The following is a 23,841-nucleotide window of genomic DNA, read 5'->3' as shown; positions in this document are numbered from 1 at the left end:
GATGCCGATAATGCGTGGTGCCTAGGGTGGCATAGGAAGGAAGTCAGGATTTTAAACCAGACGAGAAAGTCTGTAATAAGTCTGATGAGAGGAAGGTAGTACTTACAGGTAGAAATCGCCTGATACAGGAATAGGGTAGTAGATGAGAGGAATATGCATAGACTGTGGAGTAATTATAAGAAAAGGAGGGGAGGGAGGGGGAAAGGGGGGAAGGGAAAGGAGGGAAGGGGGAGAGGGTAGGTATAAATAGAGATAAAAATAAGTAGGTACCTATATCGACGAACCCCTATGTCTATATGCCCCCTTATATATATATATATAAAGAAATATACCTCTTAGGCGTGTTTGTAAGGCTTGAGGTAGTGACCTCTGACTGCCAATAGTGGGACAGGGGCTGCAGAAAAATGTAGAGTAAAAACTAAAGAAAACGAAAGGGAAAGTGTGTGTCAGCGCACAGAACCGGATGCCTATACGTCCGGTCTGCAGACGGGTAATCTACTACCTGTAGGGAAGCCGCTATACTGTATGGGAGATCCTCTCAGACACGGAGTCCACCGCTAGTCTGAAGAGAGGGTCCCTGCGGCGTGCTTATATCTCCGGAGTCTGTGCTGCGGTGAATGATCGCGACCGGAAGTGACGTAACCGCATACGGCCGTACCGGAAGTGCATGGCCGTGCGGGTCACAATGGACTGATGCGTTCCATAGTGGTAGCGCTAAGCTCCAAACAGCACAAACTATAATGTAGTGCATCTAGCCTACGTTGTAATGCAGTGTAGGGTAGTGGGTCAAGGAGTGGGTGTATTAAACAATGAAATATAGAAACTCCGTATAGGAGCTGAGGATGGGAGGAACAAGGAGGCGGGGTGTGTATGGTAATAAGAAATAGAAACTCCGTATGGGAGCTGAGGATGGGAGGAACAAGGAGGCGGGGTTGGGGGGAAAATACTACCTACGGAGCTACATGTAATACGTGGAAGAGGAAGGGGTAGAAATACTCTGACACCCGGACAGAAATAAGGGGTATGGGACCAAGAGCATGAGATCTGCAGACTGAGTGACAGTGAGATGGTAAATAAAGATACCCAGTGGGTCCTATATATACACTACGCATGACAGGTGTAAGTGGAGTGCGTGCCACTGTGATGTGTACCGATGACTCCAGGATGTGATACATTCTTAACAAGTGTTCTCTGGACTTAATTAACCCTAACAGTAGAATATCTCCAACGTGCCATTGCTGACATCTCTGAGAAAATTAAGACCATTGAAGTTCAGTTATCTACAACAGGTACACCGGAGGAGTTATCTGCCCTCAAGACTGAGATCCAGGACCGTATCACCCGACATAAAAGGGACATCGAGGTCAGAAAACGAAACAAATTTGTAAGGGACGCAGAGGACTACAAGAACAACAGGGTCTATAGATGGCAAGACAACTCTCGACGTACCAACACACGTCCGAACCAACCTATATCCTCAGACCTCTCAACCCCAGGATCAGACCACGAATCCGGACCATCTACCTCGGTACCAACTATTCCTTTTTTAGGACAACGCAGATATCCCACAAGAAGACCAGACGGGGACAGAAACATAAAAAGGAACCAGGACACCAACAGGACCACCCGATCAAAGGTATGGACAACTTAGTGATTAATATCTCATCTCGTACCTTGAACGTTGCCGAACATTCGCTCCTACAGAAAGGACTCTCGTTTTGTCCGTCCTATCGTTGTCGGACATTTGATCTGGATATGGATCTTCAGAGATTTTTTCGCCTTATTAGGTTGAAAGCTTATTTTTCCGCAAACCCTCTAACTCTAGATACTGTTCCCACCAGTGATAATCCCAAGTTACTGTCCTCCTCCAGCTTGGGCCTACGGAATAAAAGTCACTTTAGACCCCCACATTGTTCTCATGCGGTCGAAACTTTTGTTAGTTTTGTACAGGACTCATTTGCATCCCTCAGAGACAACATAGAAAGGGGCAACCTTTTTTATCCTCCCAATCTTACTGCTGAGGAGAGACACTCCCTAAAAAACCTTCAGGGGGACAAATCCATTGTAATGAAACCGGCGGACAAGGGTGGGGCCCTGGTGATAATGGATAAAACGAAATATTTGGCCGAAATAACACGGCAACTGAGCGATTGCTCCATTTACCAGGCACTGGATAGGGATCCCTCACATACAATTCGCAAAAGTATTGAGACTATACTTCAGAAATATACTGGATTGGGTGTTTTAGATCAGAAGACATGTAGCTTCCTTCTGAACCCCAATCCCATCATACCGGTCTTTTACACATTGCCCAAGATCCACAAAAATCTGGAGAACCCACCAGGGAGGCCCATAGTGGCCTCCACCGATTCAATATTATCCCCTATAGCGAGATTCGTTGAGAGAATACTTACTCCTTACATACAGAAGTCTAGATCCTTTTTGCTAGACACAGGTTCCGTTCTGAAACTTGTCAGGGAGATTAACATCGTTCCGACGGATGCCCTTCTGGTGACCCTCGACGTGAGGGATCTCTATACCTCCATACCCCATGAGGAGGGTATTAACTCGGTACGATATTTACTTGAGAATACTGATATGGATGTAGATCAGATATCGTTATGTATCGACCTCTTAAGGGTTATACTCAAGTCCAACTTCTTCCTATTCGAAGATACATTCTACCTACAAACGAGGGGGACCGCAATGGGGTCACACGCAGCACCTCCATATGCTAATGCGTATATGGCTCATTTCGAGGAAAGTATGATATATACAAACACTTTGTTTAAAGACAACATCATCATATGGAGAAGATACATCGATGATGTGTTCTGCGTATGGCGGGGCTCAGTAGAAACACTCCACACCTTCCTTTCATTCCTGAACACCTCATGGCCTGGCATTACCTTTACTATGAATTTTGACCTCTGGAGTATGAATTTTCTCGATACGCTGGTAATTAAGGATCCAGATGGCTTATTGAGTACAGATCTTTACTCTAAAAGCACAGACCGCAACAGTCTTCTACATTTTCAGAGTCTCCATCCTCCATCAACCAAAAGGTCCATACCCAAAGCACAGTATCAGAGGGTAGAACGAATAGTCTCCGATCCTAACACCAGAGAACAACGGACACATGAGATGACACTTAAGTTCCGAGACAGAGGGTATCCTTTACCTCTACTGGAAGATTCTAGAGTCATGACTAGCAGACCCAGGGCAGACACTACATCACGTATCCCGTTCGTACATTCATTTCACCCCTTCATGTATAAACTACATAGGGCTATACGTAGCAACTGGTCGACCCTCTCCAATGCCTACCCCAACGTCGTGGAATTTCAACACCCATTTCTCCCATGTTTTAAAAGAGCTCCAGGCCTACGAGATAACCTTGTTAAGGCCGACATTGGCACTAACTCCATTATGAGACAAAGTTTTCTTGGTAAACCAAGGGAAGGAACATTCCCATGCTTGCATTGTGTCCAATGTAATAACGTTCTTAAAGGGAATGTAGTCACACATCCACACTCTGGGAAACAATTCAGAATTAGAGGTTATTTCACGTGCAGTTCCACGTATGTCATTTACTTCATCAAATGTCCATGTGATCTTTTATATGTGGGGGAAACATCACAACCTATCAGAGATCGGGTGTCCAAGCACAAGTCTACCATCCGCTGCAATAACCTTCTGTTACCATTACCTCACCATTTCCACACATCAGGACACAATATCGCACAGTTGAAATTTCAAGTTCTCGAACAAGTTCCCATACAACGTAGAGGGGGTAATAGGATTCTTATGCTTAAGAAACGTGAGGCTTATTGGATACACACTTTGGACACATTATCACCTAAGGGATTGAATAGGGAGTATGAGCTATCTGCATTTATCTAAGGCCACTGAGCGCCCTATTGAACTGCTGATAAACTGCTGTTAAACTGTTGATGTTAAACTGTTAAACTGCGGATGAATTTTTTTCTCTTTGACTGGCTTATGTGACATTGATTCTCTTGTGACTATGTACTAACACGTATCTTTGTTTTTCTAGAGTCGTCTATATTAATGATTGGTTGGCACATCACGATCTACGGTCACCACAGGATCGATCACCTCTCTCCGTATGAGATCATTTGAAATAATGCCACCACTCACTGTAGACATGTCACTCCTTCTGTTCTCAGTCATTTACGGCACGTTTACAACATGTATCACATCCTGGAGTCATCGGTACACATCACAGTGGCACGCACTCCACTTACACCTGTCATGCGTAGTGTATATATAGGACCCACTGGGTATCTTTATTTACCATCTCACTGTCACTCAGTCTGCAGATCTCATGCTCTTGGTCCCATACCCCTTATTTCTGTCCGGGTGTCAGAGTATTTCTACCCATTCCTCTTCCACGTATTACATGTAGCTCCGTAGGTAGTATTTTCCCCCCAACCCCTCCTCCTTGTTCCTCCCATCCTCAGCTCCCATACGGAGTTTCTATTTCTTATTACCATACACACCCCGCCTCCTTGTTCCTCCCATCCTCAGCTCCTATACGGAGTTTCTATATTTCATTGTTTAATACACCCACTCCTTGACCCACTACCCTACACTGCATTACAACGTAGGCTAGATGCACTACATTATAGTTTGTGCTGTTTGGAGCTTAGCGCTACCACTATGGAACGCATCAGTCCATTGTGACCCGCACGGCCATGCACTTCCGGTACGGCCGTATGCGGTTACGTCACTTCCGGTCGCGATCATTCACCGCAGCACAGACTCCGGAGATATAAGCACGCCGCAGGGACCCTCTCTTCAGACTAGCGGTGGACTCCGTGTCTGAGAGGATCTCCCATACAGTATAGCGGCTTCCCTACAGGTAGTAGATTACCCGTCTGCAGACCGGACGTATAGGCATCCGGTTCTGTGCGCTGACACACACTTTCCCTTTCATTTTCTTTAGTTTTTACTCTCCATTTTTCTGCAGCCCCTGTCCCACTATTGGCAGTCAGAGGTCACTACCTCAAGCCTTACAAACACGCCTAAGAGGTATATTTCTTTATATATATATATATATATAAGGGGGCATATGGACATAGGGGTTCATCGATATAGGTACCTACTTATTTTTATCTCTATTTATACCTACCCTCTCCCCTTTCCCTCCTTTCCCTTCCCCCCTTTCCCCCTCCCTCCCCTCCTTTTCTTATAATTACTCCACAGTCTATGCATATTCCTCTCATCTACTACCCTATTCCTGTATCAGGCGATTTCTACCTGTAAGTACTACCTTCCTCTCATCAGACTTATTACAGACTTTCTCGTCTGGTTTAAAATCCTGACTTCCTTCCTATGCCACCCTAGGCACCACGCATTATCGGCATCCAAATATAGGACCTGTTGCCACACACTAGTTGGCACAGCATGGTATGTGTGTTAAACTTACACCTATGATATATATATTCCATATGACACATCAAGCAAGGATATTATGTGTGATCTCACTACGGCACCAGCATTATGATACAAATTCTATAATTTTGGCTCTAAGTAAATTTTGTGAAATTCTGTATATACTTTTGTTTTGTATATGTTTTTGTTTTTGTATATACCACATTGTGTTTTTTTGTTTCTTGGATTATGTAGTGACTGATGAAAGTCCGGTTGGACTGAATCGTTTCTAGTGCTACCTCTAGTACGAAATAAATCTACGGATATAAATACTTAAGTTGAGTGCGAGACTTTTTCATATTTTACTATACGGTTTGGGTACCTAGTCTCTGCACCAGATTATAGCAGTGCACACGGTGTTTGCTCTCATACAGTCTTCACCACATGACACTGGCCAGGAAAAGAAAAACACAACTCTGACCATTAAACCCTTTCGATGCCACGATCAATGGCAATAATGGAGAGTCCAGACAGGAAAAACAATTGGATAAAAGTGGAAAAAATATACCCAAAATGGGTTAGGGGAAGTCAGAGTCTGAGTAAAAAAAAAAACATCTAGTTCTCACAGGCAGGAATCGTCATTGCAATTTCAGACATTGTCTGGTCCTAGCAGAGTCATCAGCTAAAATGTCGAAGAATCTCGAATGACAGCACTGAAGGTCTTTGAAGTTTAACTGGTCCCTACGAGAAGAGTCATAGAAGCCAAGAACTCCATGATAAGGTAGTCCAAGGCTGGCAAAGAACAAGTCAATACTTTTTAAGTGCTCAACTCGTCTGCTTTTATATCTTACCTTTATTCTCTGATAGACTCACGGCCAGCAATTCCCATGTTGTGATGGAGTCCTTAAGATATGTGTTTGGCAAGACCTTTGTAGAGATGCTGATGAGAGAGATATGTCATATTAAAAGGGTTCTTCACTTTAGACAATCCATACATTTTAGGCTGGGTTCACATTACTTTTAAGTCACACATTGGTAGCTCCATCGAGGCTTCCACGTGAAGCCTTGAGAAACCGGTTTTGGACACAACCTTGGCTTGAGCCATTCACTATTATAAGTCAGACAGAATAACTTAATGATTTCTCTAGCCTTCTATTTGGCAATTTCTGTCTTTTGTAGACAGGCACAAAAGTAGGGTAGATGGATAACCTCCAACAGCTTCGAAGCTGTTGTAAAACACGTGTCGGGTGTGTTGGTGGGTACCAAAGTTCTTGTGATTTCTTTTGAGAATACTTTATGCAATTCCCTGTATAGATCCACTACTCCAATACTATCGATCCTTACTTATTCTGGGGTTCTTGCATTGCATTATTATATCATCAGAAATCCTTTATACTTAGATGCTCTATATTTATTACTTTGGGCATTAATGAACTAACCCTATGGTAATTCACATCCTGTTATATTCAGTCATATATTCATATATATATATATATATATATATATATATATATATATATATATATATATATATATATATATATATATAATCATGAATTGTCTTTGTCTGTACCTGCATTTCCGGCATCTGCTTTGATTATACTGTATGATTTTTTTTTAAATGTATTCAATAAAAGTATTGTTCTTAATAACAGTGTTGAACCTTGTTCCTGGCACCACTCTCTATTGTTTCCTTTTTTATATACTTATTCATGTGCCTCAAGGGAACCTTAAAAATATTGTAAAAATAAAAATTTGGGCTGTTTGAGATTTATTTCATTTAACAATATGGGACAACTCCCGGTAAGTCCAGCGATGAGATTTGAATATGCCATCACAATTACTTCCATACTAGTTTCACTATATAAAAGAGCTTTTAAAGTTCTGGCTGCCACACCAAGGCATCGACAGCCCAGGATTATGTCATGAAGACTTTATAGTCTTACAGATGTAGCTCCCTCTGTCAGAAAAACCATAAAGCAGCAGCAGTTAAGAAGTAAAACAGCTAAGAAATAAGTTATCCGTGATGATGGATATTAAAGCAGGTTGTTAGCTGTATAAAACAGTCAACAGTCACTTGGGTGTACAGTAGGGTTGAGCGACTTTTACTTTTATAGGATCGGGTCGGGTTTCACGAAACCCGACTTTCTCAAAAGTCGGGTCGAGTGAAATCAGCCGATCCTATAGAAAAGTCGGGGTCGGCCGAAACACGAAACCCAATGCAGTGCAATGGGATACTATGGTTCCCAGGGTCTGAAGGAGAGGAAACTCTCCTTCAGGCCCTGGGATCCATATTTAAGTGTAAAATAAAGAATTAAAATAAAAAATATTGCTATACTTACCCTCTGACGTGCCCTGGTACTAACCGGCAGCCTTCCTTCCTTAGAATCAGCGCGTGAAGGACCTTAGATGACGTTGCGGCTTGTGATTGGTCGCGCGACCGCCCATGTGACCGCTCACGCGACCAATCACAAGCCGCGACGTCACCGAAGGTCCTTCAAGCGCTGATTCTAAGGAAGGAAGGCTGCCGGTTAGTACCAGGGCGCGTCAGAGGGTAAGTATAGCAATATTTTTTATTTTAATTCTTCATTTTACACTTAAACATGGATTCCGATACCGATTTCTGATATTGCAAACATATCGGAACTCGGTATCGGAATTCCGATACCAGATTCAGAAGATCACCGACCTAATGGCCGACCCCACACAGGGGTCGGGTTTCATGAAACCCGACTTTGCCAAAAGTCGGCGACTTCTGAAAATGGCCGACCCATTTCGCTCAACCTTAGTGTACAGTATATACACTGCTCAAAAAAAATAAAGGGAACACTTAAACAACAGAATATAACTCCAAGTAAATCAAACTTCTGTGAAATCAAACTGTCCACTTAGGAAGCAACACTGATTGACAATCAATTTCACATGCTGTTGTGCAAATGGAATAGACAACAGGTGGAAATTATTGGCAATTATCAAGACACTCAATAAAGGAGTGGTTCTGCAGGTGGGGACCACAGACGACATCTCAGTACCAATGCTTTCTGGCTGATGTTTTGGTCACTTTTGAATGTTGGTTGTGCTTTCACACTCGTGGTAGCATGAGACGGACTCTACAACCCACACAAGTGGCTCAGGTAGTGCAGCTCATCCAGGATGGCACATCAATGTGAGCTGTGGCAAGAAGGTTTGCTGTGTCTGTCAGCCTAGTGTCCAGAGGCTGGAGGCGCTACCAGGAGACAGGCAAGTACACCAGGAGACGTGAAGGGAGGCCGTAGGTGGGCAACAACCCAGCAGCAGGACTGCTACCTCAACCTTTGTGCAAGGAGGAACAGGAGGAGCACTGCCAGAGCCCTGCAAAATGACCTCCAGCAGGTCACAAATGTGCATGTGTCTGCACAAACGGTTAGAAACCAACTCCATGAGGATGGTATGAGGGCCCGACGTCCACAGATGGGGGTTGTGCTCACAGCCCAACACCGTGCAGGATGCTTGGCATTTGCCACAGAACACCAGATTTGGCAAATTCGCCACTGGCACCCTGTGCTCTTCACAGATGAAAGCAGGTTCACACTGAGCACATGTGACAGATGTGACAGAGTCTGGAGACGCATGGAGAGCAATCTGCTGCCTGCAACATCGTTCAGCATAAAGGGTTTGGCAGTGGGTGAGTAATGGTGTGGATTGGCATTTCTTTGGAGGGCTGCAGAGCTCTCCATGTGCTTGCAAGAGGTAGCCTGACTGCCATTAGTTACTGAGATGAGACCATGTGCTGGTGCGGTTGGCCCTGGGTTCCTCCTAATGCAGGACAATTCCAGACCTCATGTGGCTGGAGTGTGTCAACAGTTCCTGCAAGATGAAGGTATTGAAGCTATGGACTGGCCCGCCCGTTCCCCAGACCTGAATCCGATTGCACCGCACGTCGTCAGCCCACTTGCAGCAGCTCACAGTCTCCTGATCTGGAACGGTCACATCCTGCTACCGTTCATTTTGAATACCAGATGTCGAAGGTATGAATTACAGTGTGGGACATCATGGATTATCTTCACGTCGGTGACGGATATGATTGTTTATCATTTTTGTTTTTTTTATAGGAGACATGGGCATCAGAGGATTATCTTCATGCTGGACAGGTGAGGGATATGGTTGGTTATTATTTTTGTGTTTTTTTAATAGGAGACATTGGCTTCAATAGATTAGGCATAAATGTGAGTATAACTTTGCTTTCTATCTACTATATCATTGTCTAAGGGTCACTTCCGTCTTTCTGTCTGTCTGTCTGTCACGGAAATCCCAAGTCGCTGATTGGTTGTGGCCGTTTGACCGCGACCAATCAGTGGCGGGCACAGTGCGGCCGCGAAATGGCCACTCCCTACTCCCCTGCCATTAGTGCCCGCTCCATACTCCCCTCCAGTCAGCGCTCAGACAGGGTTAATGGCAGCGATAGCGGACCGCGTTATGCCACGGTGTTAACGCACTCCGTTAACGCTGCTATTAACCCTTTGTGACCAACTTTTTACTATTGATGCTGCTTATGCAGCATCAATAGTAAAATATCTAATGTTAAAAATAATTAAAAAATAAAAAATCATTATATACTCACCTTCCGGCGCCTTTCCTGCTCCTCACGACGGTCCGGTGAACGGTCCATGCATTGCGGTCTCACGAGATGATGACGTAGCAGTCTCACGAGACCGCTACGTCATCATCTCGCGAGACCGCAATGCACTCTTGGGACCGGAGCGTCGTGAGGAGCATCAGTAAACGCCTGGGCTGGATCCGATGGCCGACGGAAGGTGAGTATATAACTATTTTTTATTTTAATTCTTTTTTTAACAGGGATATGGTGCCCACATTGCTATATACTACGTGGGCTGTGTTAGATACTGCGTGGGCAGTGTTATATACTACATCTCTGTGCTATATACTATGTGGGCTGTGCTATATACTGCGTGGCTGTGGTATATATTACGTGGCTGGGCAATATACTACATTGCTGTGCTCTATACTATGTGGCCTGAGTAATATACTGCATTGGCAGTGTTATATGCTATGTCTCTGTGCTATATACTACGTGGCTGTGCTATATACTATGTGGCTGTGCAATATATTATGTGGCTGTGCAATATATTATGTGGCTGTGCAATATACTATGTGGCTGTGCAATATATTACGTGGCTGGGCAATATACTACGTGTCTGTGCTATACACTATGTGTCTGTGCTATATACTACATGGCTGGGAAATATACTACGTGGCTGGGCAATATACTACGTGGCTGGGCAATATACTACGTGTCTGTGCTATATACTATGTGTCTGTGCTATATACTACGTGTCTGTGCTATATACTACGTGGCTGGGTAATATACTATGTGTCTGTGCTATTTACTATGTGGGCTGTGCTCTATACTACGTGGCTGGGCAATATACTACGTGGCTGTGCTATATACTATGTGACTGTGTTATATACTATGTGGGCTGTGTTATATGCTACTTGGCTGTGCTATATTTCTCTGCTGTATCTGTGCATCATGAATCGTTGTATGTGTTAAAGAGGGGGGCTCACTGAGACTCTTTTGCCCGGGGCCCTCAAATACCTGGAGCCGGCCCTGGCTTCACTGATTTGTTACGCCCGGCCGCGAAGAATCAGCGACAGTCGCAGTCCGCCCGCGAATTGGTGCAGAATTTGAACCACGCTTCGCTAATTGGTCGCGCCCGGCCAGCCGAATCCTGTGTATAAATTGCATTATTCTGAAAACTTCTTAAATAAACTACATACATATTCTAGAATACCCGATGCGTTAGAATCGGGCCACCATCTAGTTTTTAACAAACGTGTACAACAAGGCGAGTTTTATTTCAAATAAAGCATTTTATTTTTGCTGTGTGTTTATTTCTTATAGACTCCTCTCCATTACTAACCCCTGGGCTCATGTCAACTGGCAATACAAAGCTGACATCAACCCCAACCCTATTACCAAACTTTCCACCACACCAGGGCAAGTGAGAAGGGTAAGACTAAGCTCCAGATTTGACACATCTTATGGATGCACCATTTCTGGGGCGGCTGAGGGTTGATGTTGGTAGCCTGAGAGGGGGGACAATATCCCTAACCCCTTCCCAGGCTATTAATGTTGATTCCAGCTGTCTGTTTAGTCTTTGCTGATTGAATTGATAGGGAGACCCTACATCATTTTTTGGGGTTCCCATGTAAATTCACCAGTAAAAGCTAATCAAACACCTTTGAATTGTTATTAATAGCCTGAGAACCTTTTGGGATAATGTCCCTTTTCCCAGATTATTAACATCAGCCCCAGAGATCGGCTTTCCCTCAGCTGGTTATGACGATGACATGAGAGCCCACACCATTTTTTTTTAATTCTTAATTTTATGCAGAATGTACACAGTGGGTGCTGAATTCTGAATACAACATCTATCATTGTCTCCTGGTCATGCTAATCTCAGCACGACCGGGAGACAATGATGAGAGCTGTCCTCAGTAGCTGGCGCCTGGGATCAGCGCTAAGTGTACCACTTTTTCCCATGCGCCGGTACATGTAACGCTTGTGACACACGGATGTTATTCGTGTTTCATCAGTGTTCATGTGTGCGGCATGCATTTTGTCAGTGCTGCCCAAAAGAAAACTGACATGTCTTCAGGCTTTTCTACATGGACTCATGGTCCGTGTTAAGAACCTGACCTGTGCACACCACCATTCAAAACAATAGATGTGTGTATGTCCATATTTGCAATTCTTATAAAAACGAACTGCATACGGACATACAAAACAGATGTGTGAGGGGGCTTAAACTTGATGTATTTATCAGTACAAATAAGCATATGAAAAACTGATAGTAACCAGAGAAACATTTTATGCCAGTCTCAAAGTTGTAAGATGGAAGAAAACTATTCTCAAAAGCCCTTTAAATAGAATAGGTCACCTCCTTTCACCCCACATACTGTTTATAAGTGCATGTGGCTCTTTCAAAGCCGAGTCCAGCAATACCTTTACCTAGGCAATCCATTCATCAATTATTGAGAAATTAGCGTCCAAACTGATATGCAAATGAGTTTGTCGATCTTCTTTGCCTGAAGTCACATAGCATTGAAGCTGTCAGTCAAGCAGGAGGGTGTGGCACTGGGTGGGGAGACAGAGGCTTCAGATCTACAAATACAGCACTGATTTCTCAATAATGGAAGAATGGACTGGCCATGTAAAGGTATTGATGAACGTGTCTTTGAAAGAGATATATGCACATTTGGTTTGGGGTGTGAAATCCTGTTAACAGATTCCCTTTAAAGGGAAAGAATTTTTTGCACGGAGGTTTCCAAATGTAGGTGCCTAGAATAGTCTCTAATGATTTCCAAATGGTATTTCTGAAATGAATCAATAAAAAGAAGCATGGTCATACAAATAATGGAATCATCAAAATTCTCACTTCTCTGCATGAGGTTTTTCATCCATTTTTACAATGCTCCACAACCAGCTCTCTGGAAATTCACTTCTAACCGAAATGTCAGCATCCGGATAATAGTCAAGGTCATTTGCACCTATGGAAAAAAAAAAAGGTCACAAGGTTAAATAGTTATTTCCAATTCAGACAATTTTGTGATTATTTAAAGAAGTGCATGCGGCTAAAAAAAAAAAACACAACTTGTGGACAGAAGTGGCGCTGTTTTTTTAAATAATGAACACCCCCTTTAATTTTCTCTCGCGATATATGCTTACTTCTATCAGAATCTAGATCACTTTCTTTTATCAGCCTTTCCATCTTCAGCTTCAGATCAATGTATCTGCAGCAGTCCAGGAAAGCTTCCTTACACGTCTCTCCTTCTTGAATGAGGAGAGCACGTCGCTCGCAGCTGTGGCCCATCGGGTTCTTAACCATGCCATCGTTGCAGCATTGCTTCTCGAGGTTTGTGTAGTTGGAGGCTAAACAGAACAAAAAAAACAATTCCACAACACACATCAGCGTGACTAAAGGTCTAAGGTATATATGAGTCAATGACATGAGTCAACGGCCATACGAAGGACCACACACTATGACCAGGTCCAAAAACTAGTCCTATAATTCTAGGCTTCCATTTTCCAGTTTATGCAGAAATCTTTCAGTAGCAATTTCAATTAATTATCCAGTCTATTGATGGTAAATTAGGTTTCTTAGAAAAATGTACAACTTTTTATTGTTTGCATTAAATTTATCAAACAATGACAATGTACCGTCACTATCTCAACACAACTAATATACTGTAACAATATCTGAATCTCGGAATTATTCGTCCTTCTATAATCAATGTCTCTTACTTAGCATACCATCTTACCATCTGGTTGTTATGACCTGCTGCACATATGGTTAATAGCCAGATAAAAGCTCCTGGAAACTATCCTGAGGAATCGTCACTCATTCCTCATGGACAATGGCCTCCACAACAATATTATTCTTTAGATTCTTCTTTAAATTCCACCAAATATATTTATGGATTTGAAGTCACATGACTATGATGGCCATTTCAGAATCTTCCAAGACATTTTCTGAAATCAAGCCTTGGCAGACGTTGAGGTTTACTTAAGCTCTTCATTCTTTTGAAGGGTCCAATGGTGCACAGGGTTCATCTTCACCAAAGAAGGCATGAGGTTTTGTCCTAGGATTTGCAGTACACAATTGAATCCATCTTGCCCTGCAAAATCCTTCTTTCCTTACTCCGCAAATTTCCAGTACCATAGGAAGAAAAGAAGCCCAAGGGCGTCACTGAGCCACTGCTATGCATCACTGTACTCATCACTGAACCACCATCATGCTTCACTGTACGCATCAGCAAGCCCAAACCATTCTTCATTGTAGGCATCACCAAGTCTTTACCATAATTTACTGTAGGCATCACCAAGGCCTCACCATGCTTTACTGTTGGCATGATCGAGCCAGTGCAATGTTATACTGTAGAGATTACTGAGCCACTGCCATCTCGCTTCACTGTACTCATCATTGAACCACTGTCATGCTTCATTGTAGAGTTTGGTTTTCTTTTCTAAGTATCCTTAATTCTTCCCCTACCAGTCATACTGCTTATCCACAAGTCCAAAAAGTTCCCTCTTTGTTTTATTGCTCTAAATAGCAGTATCACAGAACGTATGTGGCTTATTTATATTCTGCTACACACCTGTCCTGGATCCGAGCTTTGCTTCCCTCTCACTGGTCCACTGAACTCTGCTGTGCGCTATGTCAAGCTTTGCAAGTGGCCCAGTGTGCTCCCAACGTGAATATCTGATTTGGCTTATATAAGGCCTAACAAGACACACAGCTGTGTCATGGTATTAAAGCTTTTAGTATTCCTGAATACTATTTGCCTGTGATAGCCCGCCCGGACCGTGGAGTACTCGGTACTGGGTCCAGTACTTAAGGGGACGTGTCACGGCGGTGACCCGGTCCCATGTAAAAGGAGAAATTTGAATAGAGTTTATGTTCGTGACGCCACCTGTGGTATTCTGTCAGTGGGAACCGACGCTGCTTTAAGGGATTCTCTGGGGTGATGTTATGGCAGCTAGATGGTATACTTCCCACAGGTGAAGTATATCCCCAGGGGTCCCGGTGTGTAGATGGAAGATTGTGAATGGCATAGTAAGGAACGAGGACACAGGTTTGCAGTCTCTTTACCTGGAATACTGAAGACTTCAGGCAGCCACAGTCCAGGGCACCAGATCACAGGGCAGGCAGAGTCTGGCCATCTTGGAAGCGAATCCAGAGTCCCCTTTACCAGGTGGAGTTAAAAGCCTTCCCCTAGTGCGGTGGTGTTGTAGTCCCTTACTGCCTATGGCTTCAGATAAGGTCCTCACAATTCTTCTCTCTGTCCCCTTTATAGGATAGGGCAATACCTGCATGACAGGTAACTCAAGCCTTTTTACAGGGACTCTAGCACACCCCGGGCTCTATGTGTTACTGTGTCTCAGGTGTGTGTGGCGGACAGGTAACTTGCAGTTCAGCGGTCCTGCCGGTCTCTGCTATAAGTCGTAGAGTTCCTTACAACCTCGGTGGTCCGGCTGCCTGTTATCTGTGCCTCAGAGGGAGGCAGCCTGCTCTTAGCTGGTCTCCCCTGAAGTTACTCTCCTTTGCTTCGCTCTCCTGCATGCTCACTGAACAATGTTCGGCTTTCTGTATGTCTCTTACCAGGAGCTGTAGTACTTCAGACTACATGGCCCCTTCGTACGTTGTTCCTGCCTCAGACTGCTCCAGTCTGCTTCCTGGCACTTTCTGACTCACTTTCCCTCCAAAACCACAATATATATGAATATGCAGGGGAGTCACCTAGAAATAGGATCAAAAGCTCCCACTTGTGGCCTGGAGGTTGAACATGTTGTGTGTATGGTGGCTACCTGATAAAAGATATCCTTCATCGCTTCCAAATGTAACATCACTCTCCCCGTGAGGAAAGCAACGCTACTGTGATAACCAGGACCCTGAGGTGCCACACCTGTGGCTTCCAATATCGCTGCTACCTGCTTCCCAGTCTGCCTGCGGCCTCCAGTATCTGTGCTTCCTACTTCTCAGTCTCCTCTCTGCTTGCATCTTTAGTGCTTTTGCTACCATTTTCCACATGCTTCATCTGCCTGTTGCACCAATGCAAGTGGCCTGGGTGCCCACCTGGGGCTTGGGCTTTGCAGATCCACCTCATCTGATGACCTAATACATATTCTTTGAGCATATTTCGCTGTCTTTTCTTGTGCTTTTGGTCAGTAGAGGTATATGTCTTTGAGTCTGGGCATGGAGGTCTTAAGCATTTAACATGCGTCTTACTTTCGAGAGTACCTGATTCCACCAAATCTGCTGCAGATCTTTTGCAATCGCTTGAAGACTTTTGGCCTTGTGGAATCTGATGGCAGCCGGTGTTAGCTTTCTCCTTTTGCCATCAAAGCCTTTTCTATCTTTACGTATACTTTCGTTTGTTGCACAAAACATTAATCTCTTCTTTTATCTTTTTGGACGACCCATGAGGAATAGTCTAAGATTCCTCAGGAAGCTGATGTCCAACTAAGCATCATGTCGGCAACAGAACAGTTAGTGCGCTACTAAGTTTTAAAGACACTATTCCTGAAAGTTTCCTGTTATATTAGCTGCGTTGAGTAATTTACATTGTTCTTGTTTGCTTGGCTTATTGCAGACATCAGATCTATAAAACTATAATGTAACGGGGGCTGAATAATTGTAATTGCAACTGTATCTCTCAGTAAAACAGGGCTCCCATAACCCCAGATTAGAAAACTGAAAATGTACAACATTACATTACAAAGAACGGAGAGAGGATATCTATGTGGCTTTATAGTTCCAAAGAGGTGACATCAATTTTTTTCTTCCTACCTTTCTGAGTTTTAATATCCATCAATGCCACTGATGATCTTCTCTTGCGCGTCTTGGTATCCTTACATGATGGATCTAAAAAATATAATGTTCTCACGTAAGTTTAGAAATATAACAAAAATGGACAGAGTGGTGAAGTACCTCCATGGCGTTTTTAGGAGACTTGCTCTGGAAGCTGCCAAGGTAGGAGTTAGGGGTTGGTGATTTTGCAAGACTGATAAAAGCTCAGAGACTGAGAGGGATGGAGAGTAACGAGAGCAGATAACTGCTGTACAGAAATCAATGGTTAGGAGAGAGCTGAATAGGATGTTATGAGTTAACTCTTCCCCTGGAACATACTTTGCACACTCGGCCAGGCTCTAGTGGCTAAAAGCTGTACATTAAGTAAGATAAAAGCTCTCACAGAAGGAGAACGATGGCAGATAAAAATATCAAATTAATTACAAACTTACAGTACTTATTTTAACATTTTTCAACAAACAAAAGCAATTTAATCAGATTTTATTTTGGCAATTCAACAAAAGAAACTAGTAAGTTTCTGTCCCGTGACATGGACCTTCATCAGACACTTGTTGCTAATTTAATGCAGGGGGATATAAAAGAGGCTGTACAGTGCATGAGAAAAACAATCTTAATTGCAGGATGTAGGGTGCCCTATGTGTCTGATAACTACTACCTTTTGTTGGATTGCCAAAATAAATATCTGATTTATCTAATTTTTGGGTGTGCCAAGGATTTTTATATTTTTAGTTTTTCGGAGTAGAACCCTTCTTAAACACTCGATCTATATAATGCTGTATATAAGTTCTGAAAGGGGTGCTGACTCACATATTGGCCAAACCTGGTGACAGGTTCCCTTTACTGCCAGCGTAAGTTAATATACATCTGTCTGTTTTCAACAATATGACTCTCACATGTGTCAGTTTGTATGTTTACTGTTTTTTCTCAGTGTTGTCACTTTTTTGCAGAGTATAACAGGGTCAGTAAGGGCGAGTCGACATCAAGCGGGGGCGCAATTTCATATTCCCCTAAGGTGCCAACTTCCGAGGTTAGGTAAGGAAACCGGAGACCTCAATTAAGGTCAATCCCCTACTCATTCATACTATTGACTTACCCTGGCATTAAGTCCTTCCTTTTGACTACTATTTTTTTCATTAAAGTCTTGTATATAAAGCAGGTGGATCTTTTTTAGTGTTATGTAGAAATTGGGACCTAGATTTATATTTGAATTGTTTTTTCTTTATGGCTGATAAAAGCCCAGAAGAAACTCCTGACTGAAAATCCAACTGTGGGTTGAGTTGTATCCATGGTCTTCTTCTGAAATGTAAGCTCCTAAACTGGTCAATACAGAATCAGCTTTTTCACTTACCAGATCTCTCTGCAGTTGTCATTCCAAAGTTTGTCTGTACAGCAAGCCCAGCATCATAAAATACTCCCATATTATCAGCACCACTCCCAGGGGAACAGCCAATGTCAGATTTCTCCACTGTATCCCATACCTCAGAGACAAAGTAGAGTCACATGCAAATACCTTGTTAACTCATTCGAAGAGATTTATGAAATGAAAAGTTAAGAAATAGACGGTGCAGGGACTCATTCTCTCAGGTAGGCATTAGGTAGTGGTCACATAGGCAATGTGGTTTAGTCCAAACACGTGCTGTACCTGTTTCATTGCTTTCATAAAACTTCAAGGAATTGAAAACCAAAAACAGCCTCTTATGGGCATCATATAATCAGTTCATTCAGCAGGGCACATATGATACCCTGTCATTCTCTCAGCTACAGCTCACATTTTGGATGGTCACTCACCAGATGTACACTAGACTCTGCTTGTCACAACTCAGCTGTTGGGTGGCCCGGGATACTTCTGAAGGTGAAGATGCGGGGGCCTCCGCCCTTGCCTTATCTCCTGAATCAGCCCTCTGTCTATTTCCCCCACCGAGTGACGATGGGAGCTACCGTGCACCGCAGTACACCAACCCGATGAACAAGGCAACACAAACAAGGGTAACTGAAAATACCAGGCATACAAATATTCTTTCACATATAGCAGAGGAATGCATTGGGGAGTAGAGGATGGGGAAAAACCAAAGTAAGAGTAGGAAAGGTAATTATCACACTTACAAACCTACGCAACAGTCACAGATAACTCCTGTAAACTCCTTCTCATATAAGCACCAAAACACCTCTCCTCCAAGCCATGCAGCATAAGCTAGCTCTGACAATGTGTTTCAATCAGGAGCCAGATTATATAGGGGATAAGAGTGGCCAACCAAGCTCAGACTCCCAGAGCTCCAAAAACCATTAAAAACCATTAACACCATTTAAAAAGAAGGTGAAGTGCTTATTTTCGTTGCAGGAGTAGGAGCATTGAGACGCTGCGGTCTTCTGGCTCCTCTCTGTTGCGGTAACCTCGTGACACTGCTCCATCCAGCAGACTGACACACTCCTAGTGAATACAGGCCCTGGTTCTAATAAAAAGCTAGGCATGTGCACCTAATCAAATCCTGCAGAGATAGGACTTAACCTTGTACTACCTGACTGTGCTATAAGAACTACCTTTTGGTGTTCATAGTACCGGAAATCAATTTGTTTTCTGTCTTTTTAAAATTGTGGTAAAATTGTGGCATTAGCACAAATTGTGCATGATATGAGCCCGTTGTTAATGAAAGAAAAAGTCAAGGGTGACTTGTGAAATATAATTGTAATCAACTTTTTCATGAACTATGGTCAATCTGAAGTTAGTCTATTCTCTTTTTGTTAATTAGTTACAGACATGATTACCTTAGAGATAAACGATTGTCTTTAGGTAACCTAAGCTTCATAGACATACATTGTCCCTGCTCTTTCCTTTTTTCCTATCCTTCCAACTCCTTGGTATGGAGGCCTTCTACACTCAATTGGAAGATACTACTTAGCTGGCTCTTATCTACAAGTTCTTACCTTACTTTGGGTCAGCTTATGCTTGCTGTTTATTGCAAAAACGCCTTTATCCACTGCCACCAAGCCGACATGGGCGTTATGGTCCCCTTTCAAGGTCAGTTTTATGCGCTCTTGAGGTTTTGCAACGTTTTTTTCAGCTTTCAGTGAGAGCTATGTAAAATGAATGTAGAAAATACATGAAGTGATAATTCTCAAAAAGTCTTACGATGGTGGAACCGCATATGAATTTTTGTGAACTGTGTGTGTTTTTTCATAATGTATTTTGGTCTAACCGCTCGGTCTTGTTTGTATCTGTTCTCTCCTGCAATCCTCCATGTTGTCATGATGAAGACTATGGTTATTACTTGCTATATTTCCCAATGCAAAACGTTCAGTTTCCTATAATGTCTGATTATTCTGCTGAAAGCGGAAATCTACATCAGGGTAAGGGAGAAAATAACAAACTCCAACAGCTGTTCCCCAAAACAGCCTGTATTGTACTACAAAATGGGGAGAGGAGGGAGACTCAGCTTCAGTTTTTATGCACAAATAAATACAATGACTTAGATATACTTCATCGTGTGAGCCATATCTTACCACCTGTGGCCATTAGACATTTATCACTGTGTATTTCTCCTACAGGGTGACATAGTTTCATACTAGAGAAGATTCGCCTACATGAAGGGGCTTTGTACTCTGCAATGTTTCCCAAGATATTTCCTTTTCAATGGATTCCGTCCTCCAAATAACTGAAATAGAACTATATAGATATTCGTATAGGGAACCTATCTCCTATAAAAGTTGCACTTGTATTGTAAAGTTTAGTAAATGTGATGCATATAAAAAGGTTTTATTATATGTGTAAATCAAAGGCTTTGGTGCACCCTTGGTGTGGCCAAAGCTCAAAGCACCATTCCACCCCCTCAGTTGTTATCGTCCACTCCTTCCCTTGTGGTGATTGACATCGTTCAATTTGGAGGTCCGCCTTATATAAATACTCAGCCCTGCACTTACTAACATTGCAGGAGATGAGATCAGACACGGTGTCAGTGTGCACAGAAGCTAAGTTCTCATCCCTCTGTCCTATGTGAGATGATAATGCGCACACACTGACACTGTGTGCAAGTGCTCGGTCCTTGCTTGTCAGTATGGTCAGGGCCGGGTATTAAGGTCATTCAGTGCTCTGAAGTGACTGCTGTCAATCCTCACAAGGGAGAGGTGAAGGATGGTCATTGAGGGGGCAGAACCGTACACTGAGCCTTGGCCACACCAAAGGTGCACCAAAGCCCCTCATTTACATATGTAAGAAACCTTTTCCATGAAACATATTTACTAAAATTTACAGTAAAAGTATGACTTTATAGGGTCGAAGTACCCTACATGAAGGTCTGAATGGTTTCGTTTCGGTTTTGTGGGTGATAGACTCCCTCTAGGGGTACACAAAAGGACAGATCATATAAATGCGTCTAGAATTTTTACAACTTAGATTTTGCCTGAAACTAAAAATAAGTAATTCATAGATGACAAAAACCCAAAAGAAGTTACCACATTCACGGTTGTTATTAATTCCTTACCGTTCCTGTACAGTCATCCACCACATCCAGCCATAGGGAATCAGGTACTATCTGGTTGGAAACAGTGTAATATGCCACAATACGGAAAGATGGCATAAAATCCTCAGTGATAAACAGTGGCATGCTGACCAGGATTTGGCCGACCTGTCGATTGTACTTCCCCGCCTTTATTATCTGGCCTTTGCTTAGGATCTGGAAAAATACGAAGACATTCCTTAGACTCACATATACGTTTGGCCTCAGCTTTTTATTTCCGTACAACTCTGAGTATTTCTATTGGGTGGTGCACTGTGAAGTACCTTCTGATGGGGCCTTCACTTGTTATTGGGTCCTGTCATACAAAATTCAATAATCCGTAAAATACAGTAACTTTAATAATTGCCGTTGTCAGCCAAAAGCCATTTCAAACCACAATGGTATTTGCTTGGTGGACAAGATATCATGAGCCATTGCGTCACCATGATGACAGGACACTATGATTTTTATCTGTATGGCATGAATAGTTCCAGTTAGACCTGGAGTGATGTTGTAGGTCTCAATGTTTCAGTTCTTCTCTTGGTTTTCCAGTTTACTGAATTTGAATTGGTTTGTTCTTGGATTTTCTATACACTAATACCCATCCCAGTCTTCTGACCTGGTCTTCTGTCAGTAATTTTGGCTCTGCGTTCCCCAATCTGTTACGTAACTAGATCTGTCCTTGCTATGTCTTTAGCTGAAGTCACCACCAGCTTTTTAAGCATCTATTCAGGGCTATCCTAGGAACCATGACTAGGTTTCTGACTGGTATATCCACCTCTTTTTATAAAGGGTAGATGTTGAGAAGCTGCCTTAGGTTGTACCAACCTGCCCTGGTGCCATGTTTAACACCTTCAAGTGTAACATCATTATTCTCAACTCTGCATCCCTGTCTTCTGCCAGATGGCAGTCATGCAATTTGGTACATTATTTCCAGCACCATGCCATGGCCCAATAACCCTAGTAAAGTAAACTATTATTATTTACGTCCTTCTGCTCAATCTCCAACCATGTTGACTTGATGGATGAACGATCTATAGGAACACTGATCTTGTGTAAGCCTTGATAGGTCTACCAGGGTCTTCTCTGCCGTTATCTAGTCACACTTTACTAGTGTAAAGTGTGACAGAGTCACTGGTAATGTAATAGAGGGGATATATGTTTCACTACGCCTAATGGCGTTAGTGATATAAAATCCAGAGTTTTATTTACTCCAGCACAGTAAGTGTTGTGAGGGTTAAGTTAACGTATGTTATGGGCTGGTTTTTAGGGGGACCTTCATAGAGCAGGAGGGAGAGTGTCCCCTAATGTCTCCACCTACAGAGCTGGCGCCACTGTGTGCTGACAGGACCGTGGTGATGTCGCAGTCATGTCATCAGTCACATGGTTAAAGAGTCACATGGTCTGGGCTTAAATGGCTGAAGGAAAGAAATTTCAGTGTTCAGAGGAGGCGCCTGGAGCAGGCTAAACAGTGTGGGTGTAAGTATTCGGACAGAAATCCGAGAGTGGACCCTCTGGGTCGTGACTCTAGAGCCCCCGGGGTCGAGCGGACCAGATGGAATCACCCCCTATACAGGGAGTGTTAGGAGCAGGACCTCGGGGGAATGGAGACACAACAGCTAGAGCCAAAGGGACGACCCAAAATAAAGAAGGAAACCACAGGCTATAAGGATGGCAGGGAATAATAGGAAAACAAGACTTAACTGAAAGAATGTCTGGAACACGGAACGGCAGGACTCAGCAGGAACACGGACCGGCAGGATACAACAGGAACACGGACTGGCGGGATACAGCAGGAACACGGACAGGCAGGATACAGCAGGAACACGGGCTGGCAGGACACAGCAGGAACACGGACTGGCAGGATACAGCAGGAACACGGACTGGCAGAATACAGCATTAACACGGACAGGCAGGATACAGCAGGAACACGGACTGGCAGAATACAGCAGGAACACGGACTGGGAGGATACAGCAGGAACACGGACTGGCGGGATACAGCAGGAACACGGACTGGCAGGATACAACAGGAACACGGACTGGCAGGATACAGAGACAAAGCAAGGACTGGGCTGAGAAAAGACACTGGTACAGGGGAGCCTAGGGCATAGGGACACTGACGGCTGACAGTGCACCTACAAAGCAAAGGCGTCTTACCTAGGAAGACGCCGGGAAGAAATACCCGATGGGCGCCGCCATGTTGGGGCGGAGCCACCGGGTCACGACCTCCCAGAAGGCTCAGCGACGGGGGAGACGCGACCGCGCATGCGCGAAGAGACCAGACGCTGAGAGCCGGCGAAGGAGGAGGCAGAGCGGCGCGGGACAGGATCGTGAGCGCGCCGAGGGATGGGAGAAGCCGGGTAAGTATGTGCGGGCGTGACAGTGGGTTCTGTCTGCCGTGAGTGGGAGGAACCCCGCTCACAGAAAGACTGCATTTGTTCTGCTACCATTTTGTATTGTTTTCCTGTTTTGCCCAGAGGGCTGTATTTTCTTTACCATGCCTTGGTTTATGCTACCTACAGTAAACTAAAGGAACTTCTTAAAGACGCAGTGCACCCGTGTCTGCCTCCATGTGCAGCCGA

General features: G+C 43.6%; 1 protein-coding gene across 1 annotated transcript in view; it reads right to left on the bottom strand.

The window, feature by feature from the left end:
* The window catches only part of LOC138674681 (venom factor-like), a 94,455-nt gene that overhangs the window by 15,086 nt on the left and 55,528 nt on the right, over positions 1-23,841 (bottom strand). The window contains exons 13-19 of the mRNA XM_069762496.1: positions 21,245-21,436; positions 19,692-19,841; positions 18,118-18,247; positions 16,749-16,823; positions 13,127-13,330; positions 12,837-12,948; positions 6,249-6,337 (exon numbers count right to left, since the gene is read on the bottom strand). Of these exons, the coding sequence (XP_069618597.1) occupies positions 6,249-6,337; positions 12,837-12,948; positions 13,127-13,330; positions 16,749-16,823; positions 18,118-18,247; positions 19,692-19,841; positions 21,245-21,436 (952 nt within the window). The remainder of the gene's footprint in view (positions 1-6,248; positions 6,338-12,836; positions 12,949-13,126; positions 13,331-16,748; positions 16,824-18,117; positions 18,248-19,691; positions 19,842-21,244; positions 21,437-23,841) is intronic.

The sequence above is a fragment of the Ranitomeya imitator genome, chromosome 4, assembly GCF_032444005.1.
Source record: "Ranitomeya imitator isolate aRanImi1 chromosome 4, aRanImi1.pri, whole genome shotgun sequence".
In the NCBI taxonomy this organism is placed as follows: domain Eukaryota; kingdom Metazoa; phylum Chordata; class Amphibia; order Anura; family Dendrobatidae; genus Ranitomeya; species Ranitomeya imitator.
Note: the sequence above shows the minus strand (reverse complement) of the source record. Positions and strands in the feature narration are given on the sequence as shown.